The sequence below is a fragment of the Amphiprion ocellaris genome, chromosome 6 (genome assembly GCF_022539595.1).
Source record: "Amphiprion ocellaris isolate individual 3 ecotype Okinawa chromosome 6, ASM2253959v1, whole genome shotgun sequence".
Classification (NCBI taxonomy): Eukaryota; Metazoa; Chordata; class Actinopteri; family Pomacentridae; genus Amphiprion; species Amphiprion ocellaris.
The window spans coordinates 160,001-180,000 of NC_072771.1; the positions used below are offsets into that span (position 1 = coordinate 160,001).

General features: G+C 45.3%; 1 protein-coding gene across 8 annotated transcripts in view; it reads left to right on the forward strand.

Annotated features, from left to right (window-relative positions):
• ntng2a (netrin g2a) overlaps nt 1–20,000 on the forward strand; it is a 23,545-nt gene that overhangs the window by 1,697 nt on the left and 1,848 nt on the right. For 2 of the 8 annotated variants that reach the window (XM_055011779.1, XM_055011780.1), the window contains 10 exons: nt 1,003–1,333; nt 1,438–1,854; nt 9,809–10,067; nt 13,608–13,753; nt 13,834–14,072; nt 14,632–14,804; nt 15,001–15,024; nt 16,265–18,832; nt 19,305–19,391; nt 19,689–19,763. In XM_055011779.1, coding sequence (XP_054867754.1) covers nt 1,636–1,854; nt 9,809–10,067; nt 13,608–13,753; nt 13,834–14,072; nt 14,632–14,804; nt 15,001–15,024; nt 16,265–18,832; nt 19,305–19,391; nt 19,689–19,763 — 3,790 coding nt within the window. In that variant the 5' untranslated portion in view covers nt 1,003–1,333; nt 1,438–1,635. The remainder of the gene's footprint in view (nt 1–1,002; nt 1,334–1,437; nt 1,855–9,808; nt 10,068–13,607; nt 13,754–13,833; nt 14,073–14,631; nt 14,805–15,000; nt 15,025–16,264; nt 18,833–19,304; nt 19,392–19,688; nt 19,764–20,000) is intronic. The other 6 variants (XM_035957071.2, XM_035957070.2, XM_055011781.1 and 3 more) reach the window with 5 other exon arrangements.

Below are 20,000 nucleotides of genomic sequence, written 5' to 3' on the forward strand. Positions count from 1 at the left end.
CTAGAAGGAGTCATAGTACCACTAATCAGGAGGTCTAGAAGGAGTCATATAGGGGCTTTCGACCAAAGAGCACCAGGTGTTAGGCTCGTTCAAAGTTGAGAGCCAGTGCTTTTTTGGTTCAAATCTCGTGCCGCCCCAGAATGGGTTTGTGTTTCCATTCGGAAGGAGCAAAGTTGGAGCTGCGTCATTGCGCCACCACAAAATGTGTGTACGTCACTGCGTACGTAGCCGTTCAACAGCGTTCGTGCCGTACGGAAACCCACACAACAACAATTGAGGACTTCATTGGAGTGGTGTACATGGCTTTGCTAGTGTGTCTCGCCATCGCTGAACAGCAAAACCTTCTGTTAGGGGTTTCCCATCGGCGTCGCCGTTCCAATGCCCGGCGATCACGTTGGAGAAGAAAGGTAATTATCAAAGACGTTTGGATACTTAACAGTAAACATGCTAGCGTTAGCTTAGCTACTTAGCTTCGACTACGCTTGCATTGATTACTTAGCGGTTAAACACGCGCAATAAGTTGATGATCATATCTATGTTTATCTTTTTAGATGTTTTTAGATGTCACCCCGCCCCCTGCCCGTGACATGCTCGGCTCTCAACTCTGGCCAAGTCTGGCCCAGCAACGAGTTGGTGCCCGAAAAAGCCCCAGTTTTTGGAGCCCGGAGCCGCAGCTCCGGTGGTGGAAAGACAAAAAACTGGCGCCAAGTCGGGCACTGGCTCCGAGTCCGAACGGGCTCCACCCCGGTCGAAAGCCCCTAATAGTTCCACTAATCAGGAGGTCTAGAAGGAGTCATAGTACCACTAATCAGGAGGTCTAGAAGGAGTCATAGTACCACTAATCAGGAGGTATAGAAGGAGTCATAGTACCACTAATCAGGAGGTATAGAAGGAGTCATAGTACCACTAATCAGGAGGTATAGAAGGAGTCATAGTACCACTAATCAGGAGGTATAGAAGGAGTCATAGTACCACTAATCAGCTCCTAAAATGATTCCACAGACAGTGAACTACTTTCTCCATCCAGCTGTGAGGAGAACATCCAGAGAACAACATCACACCAGAACGTCTCCACTAGAACCAGGTGGAACCAGGACCTGGAAAATGTGAGTCCTGAAGCCACCAGAACCTTTGAGGTGTTCTCCAGAGAAGGGGAGACCAACACAACCCCTCCAGCAAAGAGCAGCTGAAGAAAACAGAGAAGATGTAAGAAGACATGAGCAGAAATGAGTGGACTCTGGTTCCTCCATGAGGAGGACTGAAGGAGAACTTCTGAAGGAGAACTTCTGAAGGACTGGAGGAACCAAAGAACCTCAGGAACCATGGACTCACTGTAGTTATCTGTATTTTGAACATACTGAATGTAAACTGGTGTTTCAAGGTTCCTCCTGCAGGTTTGTCCACAGATTTAGTTTCTGTTTTATTGTTTTGTTTCAGGTCTCAGGTGGGCAGGACATTTGATGATTAACAGCTGATGACTGAGAGGAAAACCTCAGGTGTTAACAACCGCCTGGTCTCCATGACAATTGCACAACGAGCGGCTGGTTACCGTGGCAGCCACCTGTCTGAAGGACTGGCCGACCTGAACCTGTAAAGATGTGGGAGATGACTTTTACTTCTGTCTGACCGTCCACCATGTCTGTCCACCTGATCATCTTCATCCTCCTCGTCTTCCTGCCACCAGCCAGCAGCCAGCTGGACGTCTGTCGGTCTCTGCGCAGCTCGGAGGCGGGGCCAGGCTGGGAGTTCTACGCCTGTCAGCCGCCGCCCACTAACATGAAGGAGGGAATGCAGATCAGAGTGGACCCCCCTGGGATCACCTGTGGAAACCCACCTGAGAGATTCTGCACACTGGTCAGTCTGAGACACACACACCTGAGCACACCTGGACACTAGGGTGATGACTTTTTTTACAACCTCATATCCCTGTATCATAATTTGATGAACTTTTATTAAAGATTAGATAAAATCTTACTTTTAAGGTGATTTGATAAAAAAAACCTCACGCACAAAATGATTTTAAAAATTTTAATTATCAGCTTTTTGGCCAGAATTTATCAACTTCAAAACAACTACCAACACTTAGATTATCTTTTAAGGCATTGAATCATTTACTTTTCTATGGTTGGTGCATTTGGTACTGTTTGTGAATGCTTCTTTGGGCTTAACGAATTTAGTCCCATTGATAGTAATAGTGATTTTTTCGAAGTGGTTTGTGCGTGACCTTTTTCAATATTTCAACAGAATAAATGTCATTTTAATCATCAGATCATCAATCAGCAAAAGTTCATTCATTAGTGCTACAGGAAATAATTTTTGAGAAAAAAAAGTCAAAAAGTCATCACCCTACTGGACACACCTGAACACACCTGAACACACCTGAACACACCTAGACACACCTGGACACACCTAAACACACCTAGACACACTTGAACACACCTGTACACACCTGGACACACCTGAACACACGTGAACACACCTAGACACACCTGGACACACCTAAACACACCTAGACACACTTGAACACACCTGAACACACCTGGACACACCTGAACACACCTGAACACACCTAGACACACTTGAACACACCTGGACACACCTGGACACACACCTGCACACACCTGCACACACCTGAACACACCTAAACACACCTAGACACACTTGAACACACCTGAACACACCTGGACACACCTGGACACACGTGAACACACCTAGACACACCTGAACACACCTGAACACACCTGAACACACCTGAACACACCTGAACACACCTGGACACACCTGAACACACCTGAACACACCTGGACACACCTGGACACACGTGAACACACCTAGACACACCTGAACACACCTGAACACACCTAGACACACCTGAACACACCTAGACACACTTGAACACACCTGGACACACCTGGACACACACCTGGACACACCTGGACACACACCTGTACACACCTGGACACACAGCTGAACTCTTCAGGTTTCATTTTAAATCTAAAAAACTGCAATTTCTGTCAAAGTTAAAGTATTTTCGTCAAAATAAAACCTGAAGTGTGTCCTTCATGAAGCCTTCAGGCTGCTGAATAAACATCGACCGACTAAACTCCTGACTTCAGCCTCTCATTCTTCATGAAGGAGGAATTTTAGTTTTGATTTTTAATTCATTAGCAAACATAGCTAACGGATGCTTTAATGAGTTTCAGTTGAAATAAAAAGTGGATTTCATAAACTGAAAATAGTTTAACAGCAGATTAAATATGTTCAGACTTGGAGCTGGAATGTATTTTTGTCTGTCAGTAAATAGAAGAAAACCTGCTGTCAGTGACCTCCTGCAGGGCCCTGAGCCACAGGTTGGACACCACACAGTTCTGCTGCATCTAATTGGTCCATTGGGAACCTGAATTATTGATAAATAGAACGGAGCAAAAACTACAAGTTCACCTGTGAGTCTACACAAAACTAATGCAGTCAAACGGACCGACAACAGACCAACAACACAACAACACAACAAAACAACAACATACCAACAACACAACAACAAAACAACAGACCAACAACACAACAACAGACCAACAACACAACAAAACAACATACCAACAACAAAAAAAAACACAAAAAAACAACAGACCAACAAAACAACAGACCAACAACAAAACAACACAAAAAACAACAACAGACAAACAACACAACAACAGACCAACAACACCTTCACCTTCTACAGTAAGGACAATTTATCCATTATGCAACCAGGCTCTAAAAATAATGGATAAAAAACCTACCCGGTGGCATCATTGCAATATACAAAAAAAATACAATCTTATGAGTTTTGACAGTTTTGTACAGTTGTGTTCTCTTAAATTAGTGTTCAAATGTATCAATAACCTTGCACCTGAACCTCTTCATCAATATATTCAAAGACAGGACAATAATAGAGTAACGAGAAGCACAGTGGAAGGAAACTGCAGGATTCAACGCTGCAGAACCACTTTTGGACAGTCTGCTTTTTCAATCAAAGGCTGCAAACATTGGAACATATTACCAACTGAAATAAAATCAATAACTAATATTAAAACCTTCACAAAAAGAATTAAGGTGTGGCTTAAAGCAAACCAGAGCTGTACACATTTTTAAAGTGTTGTAGTTTAAATAGTTAATTTGGAATGATTTGTAACATTTTACTTTATCTTTTCCTTCTTGCTTTTGTTTTACAGATTTGTGAGGATTTTTAACTTAATTCTGTAAGTTATGGTTGTATTTGTTTAGGTTTTTTGTATATTGTACTTTTAAAGGATTGTGATCTTGTATGTTTTTGTTGTTTTAAAAGCCCAACTAGGGACAGGAGTTGAGAATTAGCTGTAGCTAAAACTCTACATGCAACACATTGGATTCATGAACTGTATTGAAGCTATGTTAATTGCATTGTCCCTATTAAATAAACAATTAAATAAAATAAATAAACACAAAAACAAAACAACAGACCAACAACACAACAACAGACCAACAACACAAAAAACAACAGACCAACAACACAACACAACAAGCCAACAATACAACAACACAACACAGCAACAGACTGACACAACAACAGACTGACAATAGACCAACAACACAACAGACCAACAACACAATAACAGACCAACAAAAACACAACAGACCAACAACACAACAACAGACCAACAAAAACACAACACAACAACAACACAACAGACCAACAGACCAACAACACAACAACAGACCAAGAACACAGCAACAGAACAACAACAGACCAACAACCGACCAACAACCGACCAACAACAGGAAGCTACTGAATGTTTGTGTTGTCTTCACGGTGATTTAAACTGAACCCAGTCACTTTCATCCTATCAGGAAACATCAGCTCTGACTTCTTTGTGTTAAACCAATCATATTTGTTGTGGGCGGAGCTAAGAACAGGCTCATGTGACTGAGTTTCTGTGAAATAGTGATGGAGGAAACTTCAGTTCCACGTGTGGAGAAAAAAACCTTCATCTGACCGTCAGCAGAAAGGAACACCACAAACTATGAAAGACGCCTGACCTTCAGACCTTCAGACCCTCAGAACTTCAGACCTTCAGACTGTCCCAGATCAGAGACAGACGGAGCCCAACAGGTGGAGCTGTCCAGATCCACCAGGTGGTTTGGTGCTATGCTGAATCTATCACCGTAGGGACTTCGTCCACAGCCATCTCCACCAGTCGCTCTGGGAACGTTCTTCCATCTGCTGACCAGAAAACAGGTAGCTTCCTCTGCTACCTGCAGGGTTCCCACTTGGTCCTTTGGTTCCAACAGGAACAGCCTGCAACCCTTCCAGAACCAAACACACAAGAACAGTTAGGCAGCACAGGTTGGAACACATTCTTTGTAGATCTTCACTAAAAGAACCAAGCAGGCTGCATCCAAACCTGCAGCAGAATATTCCATCAGGTTGCTTCCTGTAGAGAAAATAGAACAAGAAGAGGAATCTGATGGGAGGTTCACCATGATCTCCAGCAGAAGACCTGGATCCTCATTATTCTTCTGGATTCAGATGGACGGACAGCTGTCCTCCATCAACCTGCTGATAGCTAATTAAATTGTTCTTTTTCTAGACTGGAAGTGACTTTCTGCTCCTGATATGGATCCTTCATGTTCCTCCGTCTGGCAGCATGAAGCCCACAGTGGGAGTTCCTCAGGGATCCCTATTAGGTTCCTGATTATTCAGTTAATGATCTCCCACTGCTGTGAGACAGAGCTGCCATCAGTCATCCAACCATTAAATATTCTGATCATCCATCAATCATCTAACCATCCTGATCATCCATCAATCATCTAACCATCCTGATCATCCATCAATCATCTAACCATCCTGATCATCCATCAATCATCTAACCATCCTGGTCATCCATCAATCATCTAATCACGAACCATCCTGATCATCCATTCCTCAGCTGGAGCCACATTCAATAAAAACACTTTTGAGTATCTGATTCCAGCTCCTTCACTGTGGATAGTTTCTGGTTTCTCTGACAGTAAACTGAAGATCTCTGGACTCAACTAGATGTTTGAGGAAACTCTGATCCTCATTTTTAAAGTTTTAGAGCTCAAACAGCTGCAGTAGAAGAAGGAGAAGACAGTGAAAAACATAACCAGGAGGTAGATCCCACAGCAGCTTCATGAACCTTCTAGCAGCTCCAGCAGAACTAAAGCACTGTTTCCTACCAGAACTAAATGTTCAGCTTCACGGCTGCAGGACATCTACAGCGTGATTAAAACCATTAAAACCAGGTCAACATGTTTGACAGCACAGTGAAGCTGAAGACACCATACTGTTTCCAGCTTTCTGTGATTGGTTAGACCTGGTTAGAGCTGGTTAGAGCTTCACACTGAGGACTGTCTGCAGGGTGACAGTTGGCAGCAGCTGAACCTCTCTGGGATCAGATTAGCAGTAATCTGTCACTCCACATGTTAGCCCCACTCTCCACAGAAAGCTGGTTGTCATGACGACTGCACACAACCAACTACACAACCAGTCCTCATCAGTACCCCTGAGGTCCCTGTGGACTCCAGGGGTTCACAAGTTGTCATATTTTTTATTTGTAGGTTGGATTCTTCAGTCCTTTCAGGTGGTTGTCTCCCACATAGTTGCCATCACAAAAGCCAAAGCTGATTGATTCCAACCAGGTCTGTGATGTAAATATAGAAAAATCATTTGGGGTCCACGGGGGCCCCAGCCAGACCCCAGCTGGACTGTCCATGTTTTATTTATGTGTGTTTGTGTTGTGTTGCTCTTGTGATGACTACTTCAACTGCATTGTTTCATTTCAATTCAGAAGTTCTTACACTAATACTGTAAGCAATACATGTCAGTAATTAATATCATTAATAAATAATAATAATATAATCATTAATAGTAATCATCTGAACTATGGCGAGGCAGGCAGGATACACTGCAGCCCAGGACCCTCACATGATGGCAGGAAGTGACTCTGAACCATCAGAGTCTGAACCTTCTCATGTTGAAGATGAAGGATGAGGAGGACTATATGGCTGGACCCGATGAAGACCATGAGTCTAATCCTGAATCAGATATAAATGATTCAGCTCAACATTCAGCAGCTCCTAAAAGGCGAGTTGCTAGCTCTGCCCAAGGCTAACCAGAAGATCCAGCAGAAGATCCAGTAGCACCGTGTGTTCACATAATGTCTGGAAGGACCGTTCCACCCAGTGTTGGGTGAAGAATGCATAAAAACTGTGCAGAGGAATGAAAGTGTAACATTAAGGTCAAACATTGTGTGTTTTGAAATCTGACATTGTTTTGTGAACTGATGATTTTAGTGTTTTCTGTCGGACCCATATTTCCACCATAAATATCATCCTACTATCACAGGGTCCACCTGGACCCCAGTGGCAAAGAGAGCAGTTTGAATCAAAAGGACCATAAATATGTTATTCTGCTAACAAACATTGATATATATATATATATATATATATATATATATATATATATATATATATATATATATATATATATATATAATAGAATATGCTAATAACATGTTAATTCCATTACTGCACATGATTCTGCACCAAAAATCATAAAACTATGGAAATAGTCAAATGTTGTGTTACTCTCATTTCATTTTCTCTTGAATAAAAACATCATTAGTCACCCAAGTTGCATTGTTTTTTCCATATTTGTATCTTCAGACGACATGTTTTAAGAAAGTATACATTTAGAGGAAATGGACCAGAACAGAAACATGACAGAGATTAAAGACGACCAGGATCCAGCTGGATGACAAGAAAAGATTAATAGGTTTAGATACTGATGTAGTACTCCATCCATCCATTATCTATACACCGCTTAATCCTCACTAGGGTCGCGGGGGGGGGGCTGGAGCCTATCCCAGCTGACTCGGGCGAAGGCAGGGGACACCCTAGACAGGTCGCCAGTCTGTCGCAGGGCCACATATATAGACAAACAAGCACTCACACATTCACACCTACGGGCAATTTAGAATAATCAATCAACCTCAGCATATTTTTGGACTGTGGGAGGAAGCCGGAGTACCCGGAGAAAACCCACGCATGCACAGGGAGAACATGCAAACTCCATGCAGAAAGATCCCGGGAAAGCCGGGACGCGAACCAGGGACCTTCTCGCTGCAAGGCGAAAGTGCTAACCACTACGCCACTGTGCAGCCCTGATGTAGTACTCATGAGGGCTAATTACACAACTGAGTACACAACCAACTACACCACCAACTACACAACCAACTACACAACTGAGTACACAACCAACTACACCACCAACTAAACAACCGAGTACACAACCAACTACACAACCGAGTACACAACCAACTACACAACCACCTACAAAGCTAACTACACAACCAACTACACAACCAACTACACAACCACCTACACAGCTAACTACACAACCAACTACACAACCGAGTACACAACCAACTACACAACCACCTACACAACCCCCTACAGAGCTAACTACACAACCAACTACACAACCAACTACACAGCTAACTACACAACCACCTACACAACCAACTACATAACCACCTACACAACCAACTACACAACCAACTACACAGCTAACTACACAACCACCTACACAACCAAGTACACAACCAACTACACAACCACCTACACAGCTTACTACACAACCGAGTACACAACCAACTACACCACCGAGTACACAACCAACTACACAACCACCTACACAACCAACTACACAACCACCTACACAACCAACTACACAACCAACTACACAACCACCTACACAACCAACTACACAACCACATACATAGCCAGGTACACAGCTAACTACACAACCAACTACACAGCTAACTACACAACCACCTACACAACCAACTACACAACCACCTACACAACCAACTACACAGCTAACAACACAACTAACTACACAGCTAACTGCACAACGAACTACACAACCAACTACACAACCAGCTACACAACCACCTACACAACCAACTACACAGCTAACTACACAACCACCTACACAACCAACTACACAACCAACTGCACAACCACCTACACAACCAACTACACAACCACCTACACAGCCAGCTACACAGCTAACTACACAACCAACTACACAGCTAACTACACAACCACCTACACAACCAACTACACAACCACCTACACATCCAACTACACAACTAACTACACAACCAACTACACAGCTAACTGCACAACGAACTACACAACCAACTACACAACCACCTACACAACCAACTACACAACCAACTACACAGCTAACTACACAACCACCTACACAACCAAGTACACAACCAACTACACAGCTACCTACACAACCAACTACACAGCTAAGTACACAACCAACTACACAGCTAACTGCACAATGAACTACACAGCTAACTGCACAACCAACTACACAACTAACTACACAACCAACGACACAACCAACTACACAACTAACTACACAACAAATGGAACAACACAAAGAGCAGCAGTTTGTATTGAATCTTCACCTGAAACTCACCTGAAGACTGGGAGGCTTGAGAACCACCTGCCAGGTGATTGGAGCGTAAAGACCCCGCCTGTTTGACAGGTGAGACTCCTCCCCCTACTACGTGCTGCCCACTGGCCCCGCCCCATCCTACCTGCTGCCCACTGGCCCCACCCCCTCCTACCTGCTACATTATAGAGATAGAACCAACGGAACACGTACAGAACCTCAGTAACAGCTGAAACATTCCTGTGTTCAGAGACTCACCCACACAAACCTGTGTGTCCACCTGTGTCTCCTCAGGAGAACCCGTACCTGTGCAGCGATGAGTGCGACGCCTCCAGCCCTGACCTGTCTCACCCTCCTCAGCTGATGGGCGACAGGGAGAGGGGTGGGCTCATCACCTATTGGCAGACGGTCACCTGGTCCAGGTATCCTGAGCCTCTATTGGCCAACATCACCCTGTCGTGGAACAAGAGTCTGGAGGTGGTGGACGACATCGTGGTCACCTTCGAGTACGGCCGACCAACCAGCATGGTGCTGGAGAAATCCCTGGACAAAGGTGATTGGCTGCTGGGGAGGGAGGGCGGGGCTTCAAAACCTATCCTAACCTAACCCAACTAAAGAATAAATAAAGGAATAAATATTAAAATAATAATGTTAGAATAAATCATCTAAAGATTTCAAACAGCCAACAAACTGCTCCAGTGATGATGATCTGCTACAATGTACTCAGATTACTTTACACAGTACTGCTGCTGGAGTTTAATGATCATTTTCTTGGTTTTCCACAAAACATTTTGTTCATAAAGACCCATATTTTAAAATGCTGAATATTCTCAAAGCTTTTAATTCTACAATTCTATTTATCACACGCTTTTATCCAAAGACCTCCATCTGAGGATAGATCCACCACATCAAAGATCTAGTCAGGAGAAAACGACCCAGAGAAGATAGAACAGGTTCAGGTGTGATAGTCGGACTGTAGTGTCTACAGGAAGTGCAGGAGGTAGTCGGATTTTTTTTTTTTTTTGCAGTCTATCAAGTTGCAGGTGTTCAGTGAGTAGCTGGTTTTTAGTCTTTTCTGAAAGCCTGAGACAGACTCTGGAGATTGACCAGAGTTTGGTTCCACCACCAGGAACCACAGAGGAGAAGAGTCCAGCTGCTGTGGAGGTTGGATCAGGAACCTTTGGTTGGAGGGAGGGAGTGGAGACCTGGAGGAGAGAGTTCAGGGAGGAGGAGATTTTTTCATTGGAGATTTGAGTTTTCTGCAGCAATCTGAACGTGAGATGTTTCTGGATGGAAACCAGACATTCTGCTGCGTTCTGAATCATCTGCAGAGGTTTGACCTCCATGAAGGGAGGCCTCCAATAAGAAGCTGATAGTAGAGACCTGGACCAGGAGCTGCATGTTCAGACAGGAAGGGTCTGATCTTCTGATGTTCTACAGGATGAACCGACGCGACCGAGCAGCAGAGGACTCATGAACCCTGAAGGTTAGATGGTCATCCATCATGATGTCCAAGTGCCTGGAGGACTTTGTGGGTCTTAGATGATTCCAGCTGGATGTTGGTTTCTTGCTGAATAGAGGGACTGGCTGGGAGGACAAGGAGCTCAGTCTGGGAGAGGTGGAGCTGAAGGTGGAGTTTGTTCTTCCAGATATCTGCAAGGATGATGAGATCCATGTGGTGGTCTGGAGGAACGTCAGGAAGAGCTGGGTATCATCAGCATAGAGACAGTGGAGGAACCATGGGAGAGGATTATTGTGTTTAATGAGAAGAGGAGGACTGAGCACTGACCCCCGAGGAACCCTTGTAGATAGACTGACCCCTGAGGAACCCCTGTAGATAGACTGACCCCTGAGGAACCCCTGTAGATAGACTGACCCCTGAGGAACACCTGTAGATAGACTGACCCTTGAGGAACCCCTGTAGATAGACTGACCGCTGAGGAACCCCTGTAGATAGACTGACCCTGGAGGAACCCTTGTTGATAAACTGACCCCTGAGGAACCCCTGTAGATAGACTTACCCCTGAGGAACCCCTGTAGATAGACTGACCCTTGAGGAACCCCTGTAGATAGACTGACCCTGAGGAACCCCTGTAGATAGACTGACCCCTGAGGAACCCCTGTAGATAGACTGACCCTTGAGGAACCCCTGTAAATAGACTGACCCTGGGGGAACCCCTGGAGATAGAATGACCCTGGAGGAACCCCTGTAGATAGACTGACCCCTGGAGGAACCCCTGTAGATAGACTAACCCTGGAGGAACCCCTGTAGATAGACTGACCCCTGAGGAACACCTGTAGATAGACTGACCCCTGAGGAACACCTGTAGATAGACTGACCCTTGAGGAACCCCTGTAGATAGACTGACCGCTGAGGAACCCCTGTAGATAGACTGACCCTGGAGGAACCCTTGTTGATAAACTGACCCCTGAGGAACCCCTGTAGATAGACTTACCCCTGAGGAACCCCTGTAGATAGACTGACCCTTGAGGAACCCCTGTAGATAGACTGACCCTGAGGAACCCCTGTAGATAGACTGACCCCTGAGGAACCCCTGTAGATAGACTGACCCTTGAGGAACCCCTGTAAATAGACTGACCCTGGGGGAACCCCTGGAGATAGAATGACCCTGGAGGAACCCCTGTAGATAGACTGACCCCTGGAGGAACCCCTGTAGATAGACTAACCCTGGAGGAACCCCTGTAGATAGACTGACCCCTGAGGAACACCTGTAGATAGACTGACCCTTGAGGAACCCCTGTAGATAGACTGACCGCTGAGGAACCCCTGTAGATAGACTGACCCTGGAGGAACCCTTGTTGATAAACTGACCCCTGAGGAACCCCTGTAGATAGACTTACCCCTGAAGAACCCCTGTAGATAGACTGACCCTTGAGGAACCCCTGTAGATAGACTGACCCTGAGGAACCCCTGTAGATAGACTGACCCCTGAGGAACCCCTGTAGATAGACTAACCCTTGAGAAACCCCTGTAAATAGACTGACCCTGGGGGAACCCCTGGAGATAGACTGACCCTGGAGAAACCCCTGTAGATAGACTGACCCCTGGAGGAACCCCTGTAGATAGACTAACCCTGGAGGAACCCCTGTAGATAGACTGGCCCCTGGAGGAACCCCTGTAGATAGACTAACCCTGGAGGAACCCCTGTAGATAGACTGACCCTTGAGGAACCCCTTTAGATAGACTGACCCCTGAGGAACCCCTGTAGATAGACTGAGAACTTCAGACATTTCTACCCTCCAAGATCATCTGAAGGATCTCCCTGAGAGGTAGGACATGGACCAGTGGAAGTCTGGTTCTGAGATGTTAGACCAGGGAGGTGGAGAGGAGGACTTGGTGGTTAACAAGTCTGAAGACTGTCCAGCAGAACTCAGTGGTTCTGTTACCGATAAGGATCCAGTCTGGTGGAGGGACTCCATCTAGAACCAGACTGGTTCTGGTCTTACAGGTTGTTTTTATGCAGAGACTTGTTTGAAGACAGTTTGCTTAAGTATTTTAGACAGGAAGGTAGGAGAGAAACTGGTCTGTAGTTCTGGGCCTGGTCTGGGTCCAGTGTAGGAGCTAGAGTACTGGAGTGACTGGAGCTGCTTCAGTGCAACAGGGAACACACCAGATATTCTGATAGAACCTGGTCTCAGCAGTGTTGAAGCTGGAGGAGAATAATGTTGTTAGAGTCTGATGGTCACTGAGCTCACTTTGAACTGTCAGATTGATTTAGACTTTTCATAGCACTCTGCAATGGAAACTTTGAAAAGTTCTAAAACTTTTTTTAAAAAAGTCAAAAATTACCTTTTTGGGGAACCAAAACTGTATTATCTAATCCAGTGACCCCTAAACCACAGCTGGTATAAAACAGTGGAGTTACAGAGTAAATCTGTGGAGGGAAAACACACATTTTCAATTAAAACCGTTTAATTTCCAACACTAATTTTTTGATTTCAATTTTTTTTTTGTTTAAAATTTTGGATCAGAATTATTTTCTTCTGAAATTAAGTGTTTGATTTCTTCCGTTTTCACTAATTCAGACTCAGAGTTGAGGTCTAAAACCAGATGATGCCATTTGCGTTTCAGGAGTAACTTGGCAGCCGTATCAGTACTACGCTGATGACTGTCTCGAGGCCTTCGGCATGTCGCCTAAACGGGTCTCGGACTTGGCACCGAGTAACTTAACCCGGGTCATCTGCACCGAGCAGTACTCCCGCTGGGTCGGAGCCAAGGTGGGTACCTGGACCTGGTGCAAGTCTGACTGTAACCCGCTGGTTCCTGCTTATTTACCTGAAACTGCTTTGGCCAATAGGAGGAGAAGGTGGTGGTGTTCGAGGTGCGCGCTCGGTTTGTGGTGTTTGCTGGTCCGAAGCTGATCAACATGGACGCCCTGTACACCCGGATGGAGACCGTGAAGGGGCTCCGAGACTTTTTCACCTTCACCAACCTCCGGCTGAGACTCCTCCGCCCAGCGCTGGGAGGAACCTATGTCCAGAGAGACAACCTGCTCAAGTACTTCTACGCCATTTCGAACATCGACGTACCTGCCAGGTACCTGACCAACAAACTAACAACTGACTAACTAAACAAATCCAGCCTAGCCCACCTACAGCTACCTGCTAGCCAACATCCAACTAAACAAACCCAGCCTAGCCCACCTACAGCTACTTGCTAGCCAACATCCAACTAAACAAACCCAGCCTAGCCCACCTACAGCTACCTGCTAGCCAACATCAAACTAAACAAACCCAGCCTAGCCCACCTACAGCTACCTGCTAGCCAACATCCAACTAAACAAACCCAGCCTAGCCCACCTACAGCTACCTGCTAGCCAACATCCAACTAAACAAACCCAGGCTAGCCCACCTACAGCTAACTGCTAGCCAACATCCAACTAAACAAACCCAGCCTAGCCCACCTACAGCTACCTGCTAGCCAACATCAAACTAAGCAAACCCAGGCTAGCCCACCTACAGCTACCTGCTAGCCAACATCCACCTAAACAAAGCCAGGCTAGCCCACGTACAGCTACCTGCTAGCCAACACCAGGGAAGCTGGTTTGCTGATGAAAGTGTTTCTCTGAAGGTGTGTGTTGCTGTGTGTTTTTCAGGTGTAAGTGTAACCTGCATGCGTCTCAGTGTGTGCTGCGTGATGCAACGCTGCAGTGCGAATGCGACCACAACACGAGTGGACAGGACTGCCAGCGCTGCAGTCAGGGCTTCAAATCCCGCAGCTGGAGACCAGGATCATACCTGCCACTGCCCAAAGGCTCCGGCAACCCTTGTAAGCACCTGAAAATGCACCGCTAACACCTGTACATACCTGCTAACACCTGTACATACCCGCTAACACCTGTACATACCTGCTAACACCTGCACATACCTGCTAGCACCTGTACATACCTGTTAATACCTGTATATACCTGCTAGCACCTTTACATACCTGAAAACAGCCCATTTCCACTTTTTGTCTTTTTCAGGTGAAGCAGAAGAAACTGCATCCAGTGAGTAGATTTCAACTGTTCCTCTGTCTGTCTGTCCACCTGTCTGTCTACCTTTATGTGTTACATCATGGGATGTATTTTTAAGTTGGTCAAACATCCTCTTGTGTTTCTTTTCTCTTCGTGAATTAAGTTTAAACAGTCTGAGAGGGTTCTGATAGGATGATCTGGAACTATCAGGTCTTTAAGATACGATGGAGCTACTCATTCAGAGTTTAGATGTTAGAAGAAGGATTTTAGATTCTATCCTGGATTTTACAGGGAGCCACGAAGAGAAGCTAACAGGAGAACTCTGATCTCTGATCCTGGTTCCTGTCAGAACTCTGGCTGGAGGTTTTTAGGAAAATTACTGGGACCTCCTGATCATCAGGAACTACAGTAGTCCAGCCTAGAAGTTCTAAATGCATGGACTAGTTCCTCAGCATCACTCTGAGACCAGATGTTCCTGATTTTACAACATTAGATGAAAGAAAGCTGTCCTACAGACTGGTTTATATGTTGAAGGAAAGATCCTGGTCAGAGAGAACTCCAAGGTTATTTACAGTAGAACTGGAGGCATCGCCATCTAGAGGAACTATCTGGTTAGATGGAGTGTTTCTATGACATCATCACATGTACATTCTGACTGATCACATGGTCGATGACACGGTTTGTTGCAGATCACAGTCTGAATGTTAATCAGTGAGTTTTAGAGTGAATCGGCAGATGGTGAGTTAATTTAATCTGAGTAAATCTGGTTAGCCTGAAAATCACCTCAGACACACTCACACACACATACACACACACACACACACACACACACACACACACACACACACACACACACACAATAATCAATAATCAGTAACACACAATGGAGTTCAGGGTTCATTTGTTTCTGTGTCATTCAGTTATTGAGATTCAGTTTGATCCCAGTTTGAGTTCTGGTTGGAGGTCATGAACCTCCTCATTAGTCTTTGTCATGGTGCCCGTTGCTGTTAAACTCCCACAATGCTCTCTGCTTTAATTGTAGTCTGAGTGACGCCTCCTCTGGTTTCTACAGCATTAAACAGGAAGAGGCTCCACCTGGTGGAAGAACCAGGAACTACAGCTGATCTACATTTACTGACATGTACATTCTTCTCCCTTACGCAGCTAAATGTCGGCAGAGTTGATGTGGAATGTTCCCAGTTTAATCTTCTGTTGAGTTCCGTATCTGTAGAGAACAGATTCACTAAGAGTCCTAACTCTTCTTCTCTGACAGCGGCTGGTGACTCAGCATCATCTGATAGACCCTCTGCCTCATCAGATGGAGTCACTGACACTACCACTACTACTACTACTGTTGCTACGACTACCACTACTACTACTACTGACACTGCCATCACCGCTGACAGTATTGCTTACAGACCAACTACTACTACTGATAGTATTACTACAGAAAGTAGTATTGACACTACCACTGCTGCGGACAGTACTACTACCATTACTGACTGTACTACTACCACTACTGATACTACTCTTACTGACAGCACTATTGACATTACTACCACTATAGACAGTACTGCTAGTGACAATACTACTACTACAGGCAATATCCCAACTGACAGTACTATTACTAGTGCTGACTGTGCTACTTCCATTTCTGACAGTACTACTACAATTGATACTACTATTTCCACTACTGACAGCACAATTTATGACCCTATCAGTACTTCAGATAGTGCTATGACTACTTTGATCTACCTGATGACTACTGATAAAAGCACAGGGCGTTCTCCTACATTTTCAGATACAGTCAGTACTTCTACTGCATGGAGTACAACTACTGCAGAAATAAGTACTACTATTGACACTACTACTGTATTTGACACTACCAGTACATCCATAACTGACTTTACTAGTACTAGTAACGATGATGACTTCCCCAGAGCTGGCATAGACTCTATCACAACATTCCCCACTGCAGAGTTTACTTCTGTCAGTAGTACTACTACTACTGCAGGTTCAGATACATTTCCAGACTCGCACAGTACAGCAGGACCTACAGTGGACACAGCTCCATTCAACAGTCCAGCTCTGGACATTGGAGACACTGTCACTATAGCTGACACCACCATTCCCAGTACCACCATTAGTACCTCCAGTCCCACCAGTAACCACCCCACTGACTCTGAGGTGTCTATTTCTGACCCGGTGACTCCACCCTCTGACTCCACCTCTGGGACTGTTAATACCAACCTGGTGACCATTACTGTTCCACCTTCTACTGGTGCAGCATCATCAACTGGAGTGTCTTCTCCGGCAATAGGCCTAACCAGTGACCAAGCTCCAGCTGAAGATACTCCACCCACGGGGCCAGCCCCTACCAGTCAGGCTGGAGATGCTCCACCTACAGCAGGAGCTGATACAACGGTGGTTCCTCCAGACACTCTCCTAGATGTACCTCCCAAAAACATACCACTGATAGTACCATTTCCGGATATGCCGCTTCCTGAAGAAGCTCCTCCTGTTCTGCCATCTCCTGATGCACCACCTCCAGATATGCCTCCTCCTGATGAAGCTCCTCCTGTTCTACCATCCCTCAATATCCCATCTCCAGATATGCCTTTTCCTGACGTTCTTCTTGTTCTACCAACCTCTGGTGTACCGCCTCCAGATGACTCTCCTCCTGATGAAGTTTCTCTTGTTCCACCAACCCCTGGTGTGCCACCTCTGGATACACTTCCTCCCGATGTACCTCTTACAGATGTACCAGTTGATATACCACCTCCTGATGTACCTTCCCCTGATGAAGTTCCTCCTGATGTACCTTCCCCCGATGAAGCTCCTCCTGATGTACCTTCCCCTGATGAAGCTCCTCCTGATATATCTTCCCCTGATGTACTACCTCCTGAAGTGCCTCTTCCTGATATACCTCTGGAAGTACAACCTAGTGATATACCTCCTCCTGATGTATCTCTGCCTGATCTACCTTCACCTGATGACCTTCCTCCAGATGCATCTCTGGCTCTATCTCCTGATGTAACCCTTCCTGGTCTACCTTCTTCAGATATCCCTCCAGAAGTGCCATCCTCTAGGAATCCAGACACTTCAATAGATGTACCTCCTCCTGATCCACCTTCTTCAGATATTTCACCAGAACTGTCATCCTCTAGGACTCCAGAACCCTCAATAGATGTAGCACCTCCTGATGTAGCTCCTCCAGATGTACCTCCAGAAGTGGCATCTTCTAGAACTCCAGACATACCTCCCCCTGATGGAGAATCTCCTGAAGTATCCCCTTCTGACGCTTCCCGTCCAGCTCCAGATGGTCCTGTAGAGTCTGTGTTGCCTCCCTTTGAAGAGGACCTTCCTGGTCCTGCAATAGACACAGAGTCCATTCCCTCAAATCCATCTGACCCAGCTGGTGATTTGGCACTTGTGGAATTCACCTTCCCTGATCCAGATAATCTAAATTCTGTTGAATCTGGACAAGATTCAGAATCCGATTCTGGAACAGCGCTGGTTGGCAAACTTAGGACTATTTCAATTGATTTCCATGGACCTGTTGATGCTCCTGGATCAAAATCCAGTGACCCTGGACTGGATCCTAGCTCAGCAGAGCAGGACACAGTACAAACAGGGAATGGGGAACCAGAGTCAACTACTAGAGATTCTTCTGTGCCAGATCCCTCTTCAGTTGCTGAGAATCCTGGTCTGGATTCTTCAGGATTCCAGCAGAAAGTAAAGTCTTCTGAGGAGGAATCAGTTGCACCATCAGGAGGTTCAGAGTCTGAGGAAAAGAAAGACTCTGAACAAGAGTTGACAGATGAGCAAAACAGAGAGGAAGGTACAAAAACAACATGTTCTTGGTCACATTTTCAGTTAGTGAGAGCAGATGCTAGTGAAATATTGAAAAAGTGCAATTTGCTTGTTATTTCCAAAGCTTTCAACCATATTTCATGGCCTTCCTCAGATGATGCCCCGCTGTCAGGGAAATGCTTTAGTTGGTTCCATGTAATTTCATTAAATGTGGCTGAAAGCTTCAGAGGTAATGAGTAAGTTGGACCTTGAGAACAGTTTTGTAGATATCGAAGACAGAAAATCCTAATGTGAATTCTCCATCAGGAACTGATTGACTGTAATAAATTAATGTGGAAATGAAATCACCAATGAAACTCCTTTGATTAGACACCATTAATGGTAAAAATGCAAACTAAGAACAAAACATTCACACACAGCTGAAGACTTTAGAAGTGTAAGAACTCTGCAGCTCATGTCTTCCTGCAGATTTAAGGATTTTCTTTCTCTGTTGAACCAAGTAGTCACTGAGGCCAGAGAAGAAACCAAAGACAAATCTGAACAGGAAGGAGAGAAGGAGAAAGAAGACAAAGGCTACGAGAAGAAAGGTACAAAACATAGAGTCAGTGGTAGAGCTGCCAACTACTGGCTGGTAGTGATAATAATAATGAGAGTGTTTCTGGGGTGCATAAGCGGTTGTAAGAACGTGAATAATAAAAGTCCTGAAGCCGTGGCTACAATAAACCCTCATTTATGTGGACTGTTGGCAGAGGAAACGTTCAGCGATGTACTGCAGTTTTACAAGACAGTGAACTTTCAGTTGGGGATTGCTTCTTGAGCTCCGATTGTTTGCTGACCCATGACTTCATGTTGCCATGGTTACATGCTTTATTTTGTGTCTAAAGCGACCCAGAAGATTCTGATTCCAGGAGGACCAAAGTTCAGTCAGTTGTCCAAAATCGCCTATGTCTCCTTCCAGGGTAAGATAGAAGGTTCTGACTCCTCCCCTGCTAGTACAAACTCCTCCTCCTTCAGTTCCGACTCCTCCCCTGCTAGTACAAACTCCTCCTCCTTCAGTTCTGACTCCTCCCCTGCTAGTACAAACTGCTCCTCCTTCTGTGGAGGGTTGTGATTGGTTGAAAACACATCCTGCTCCAGTCCTCACGTTGTGTTATGTGTCTGTGTGCAGTGAGTGGGGCTAACAGGTGTGTTTTCCC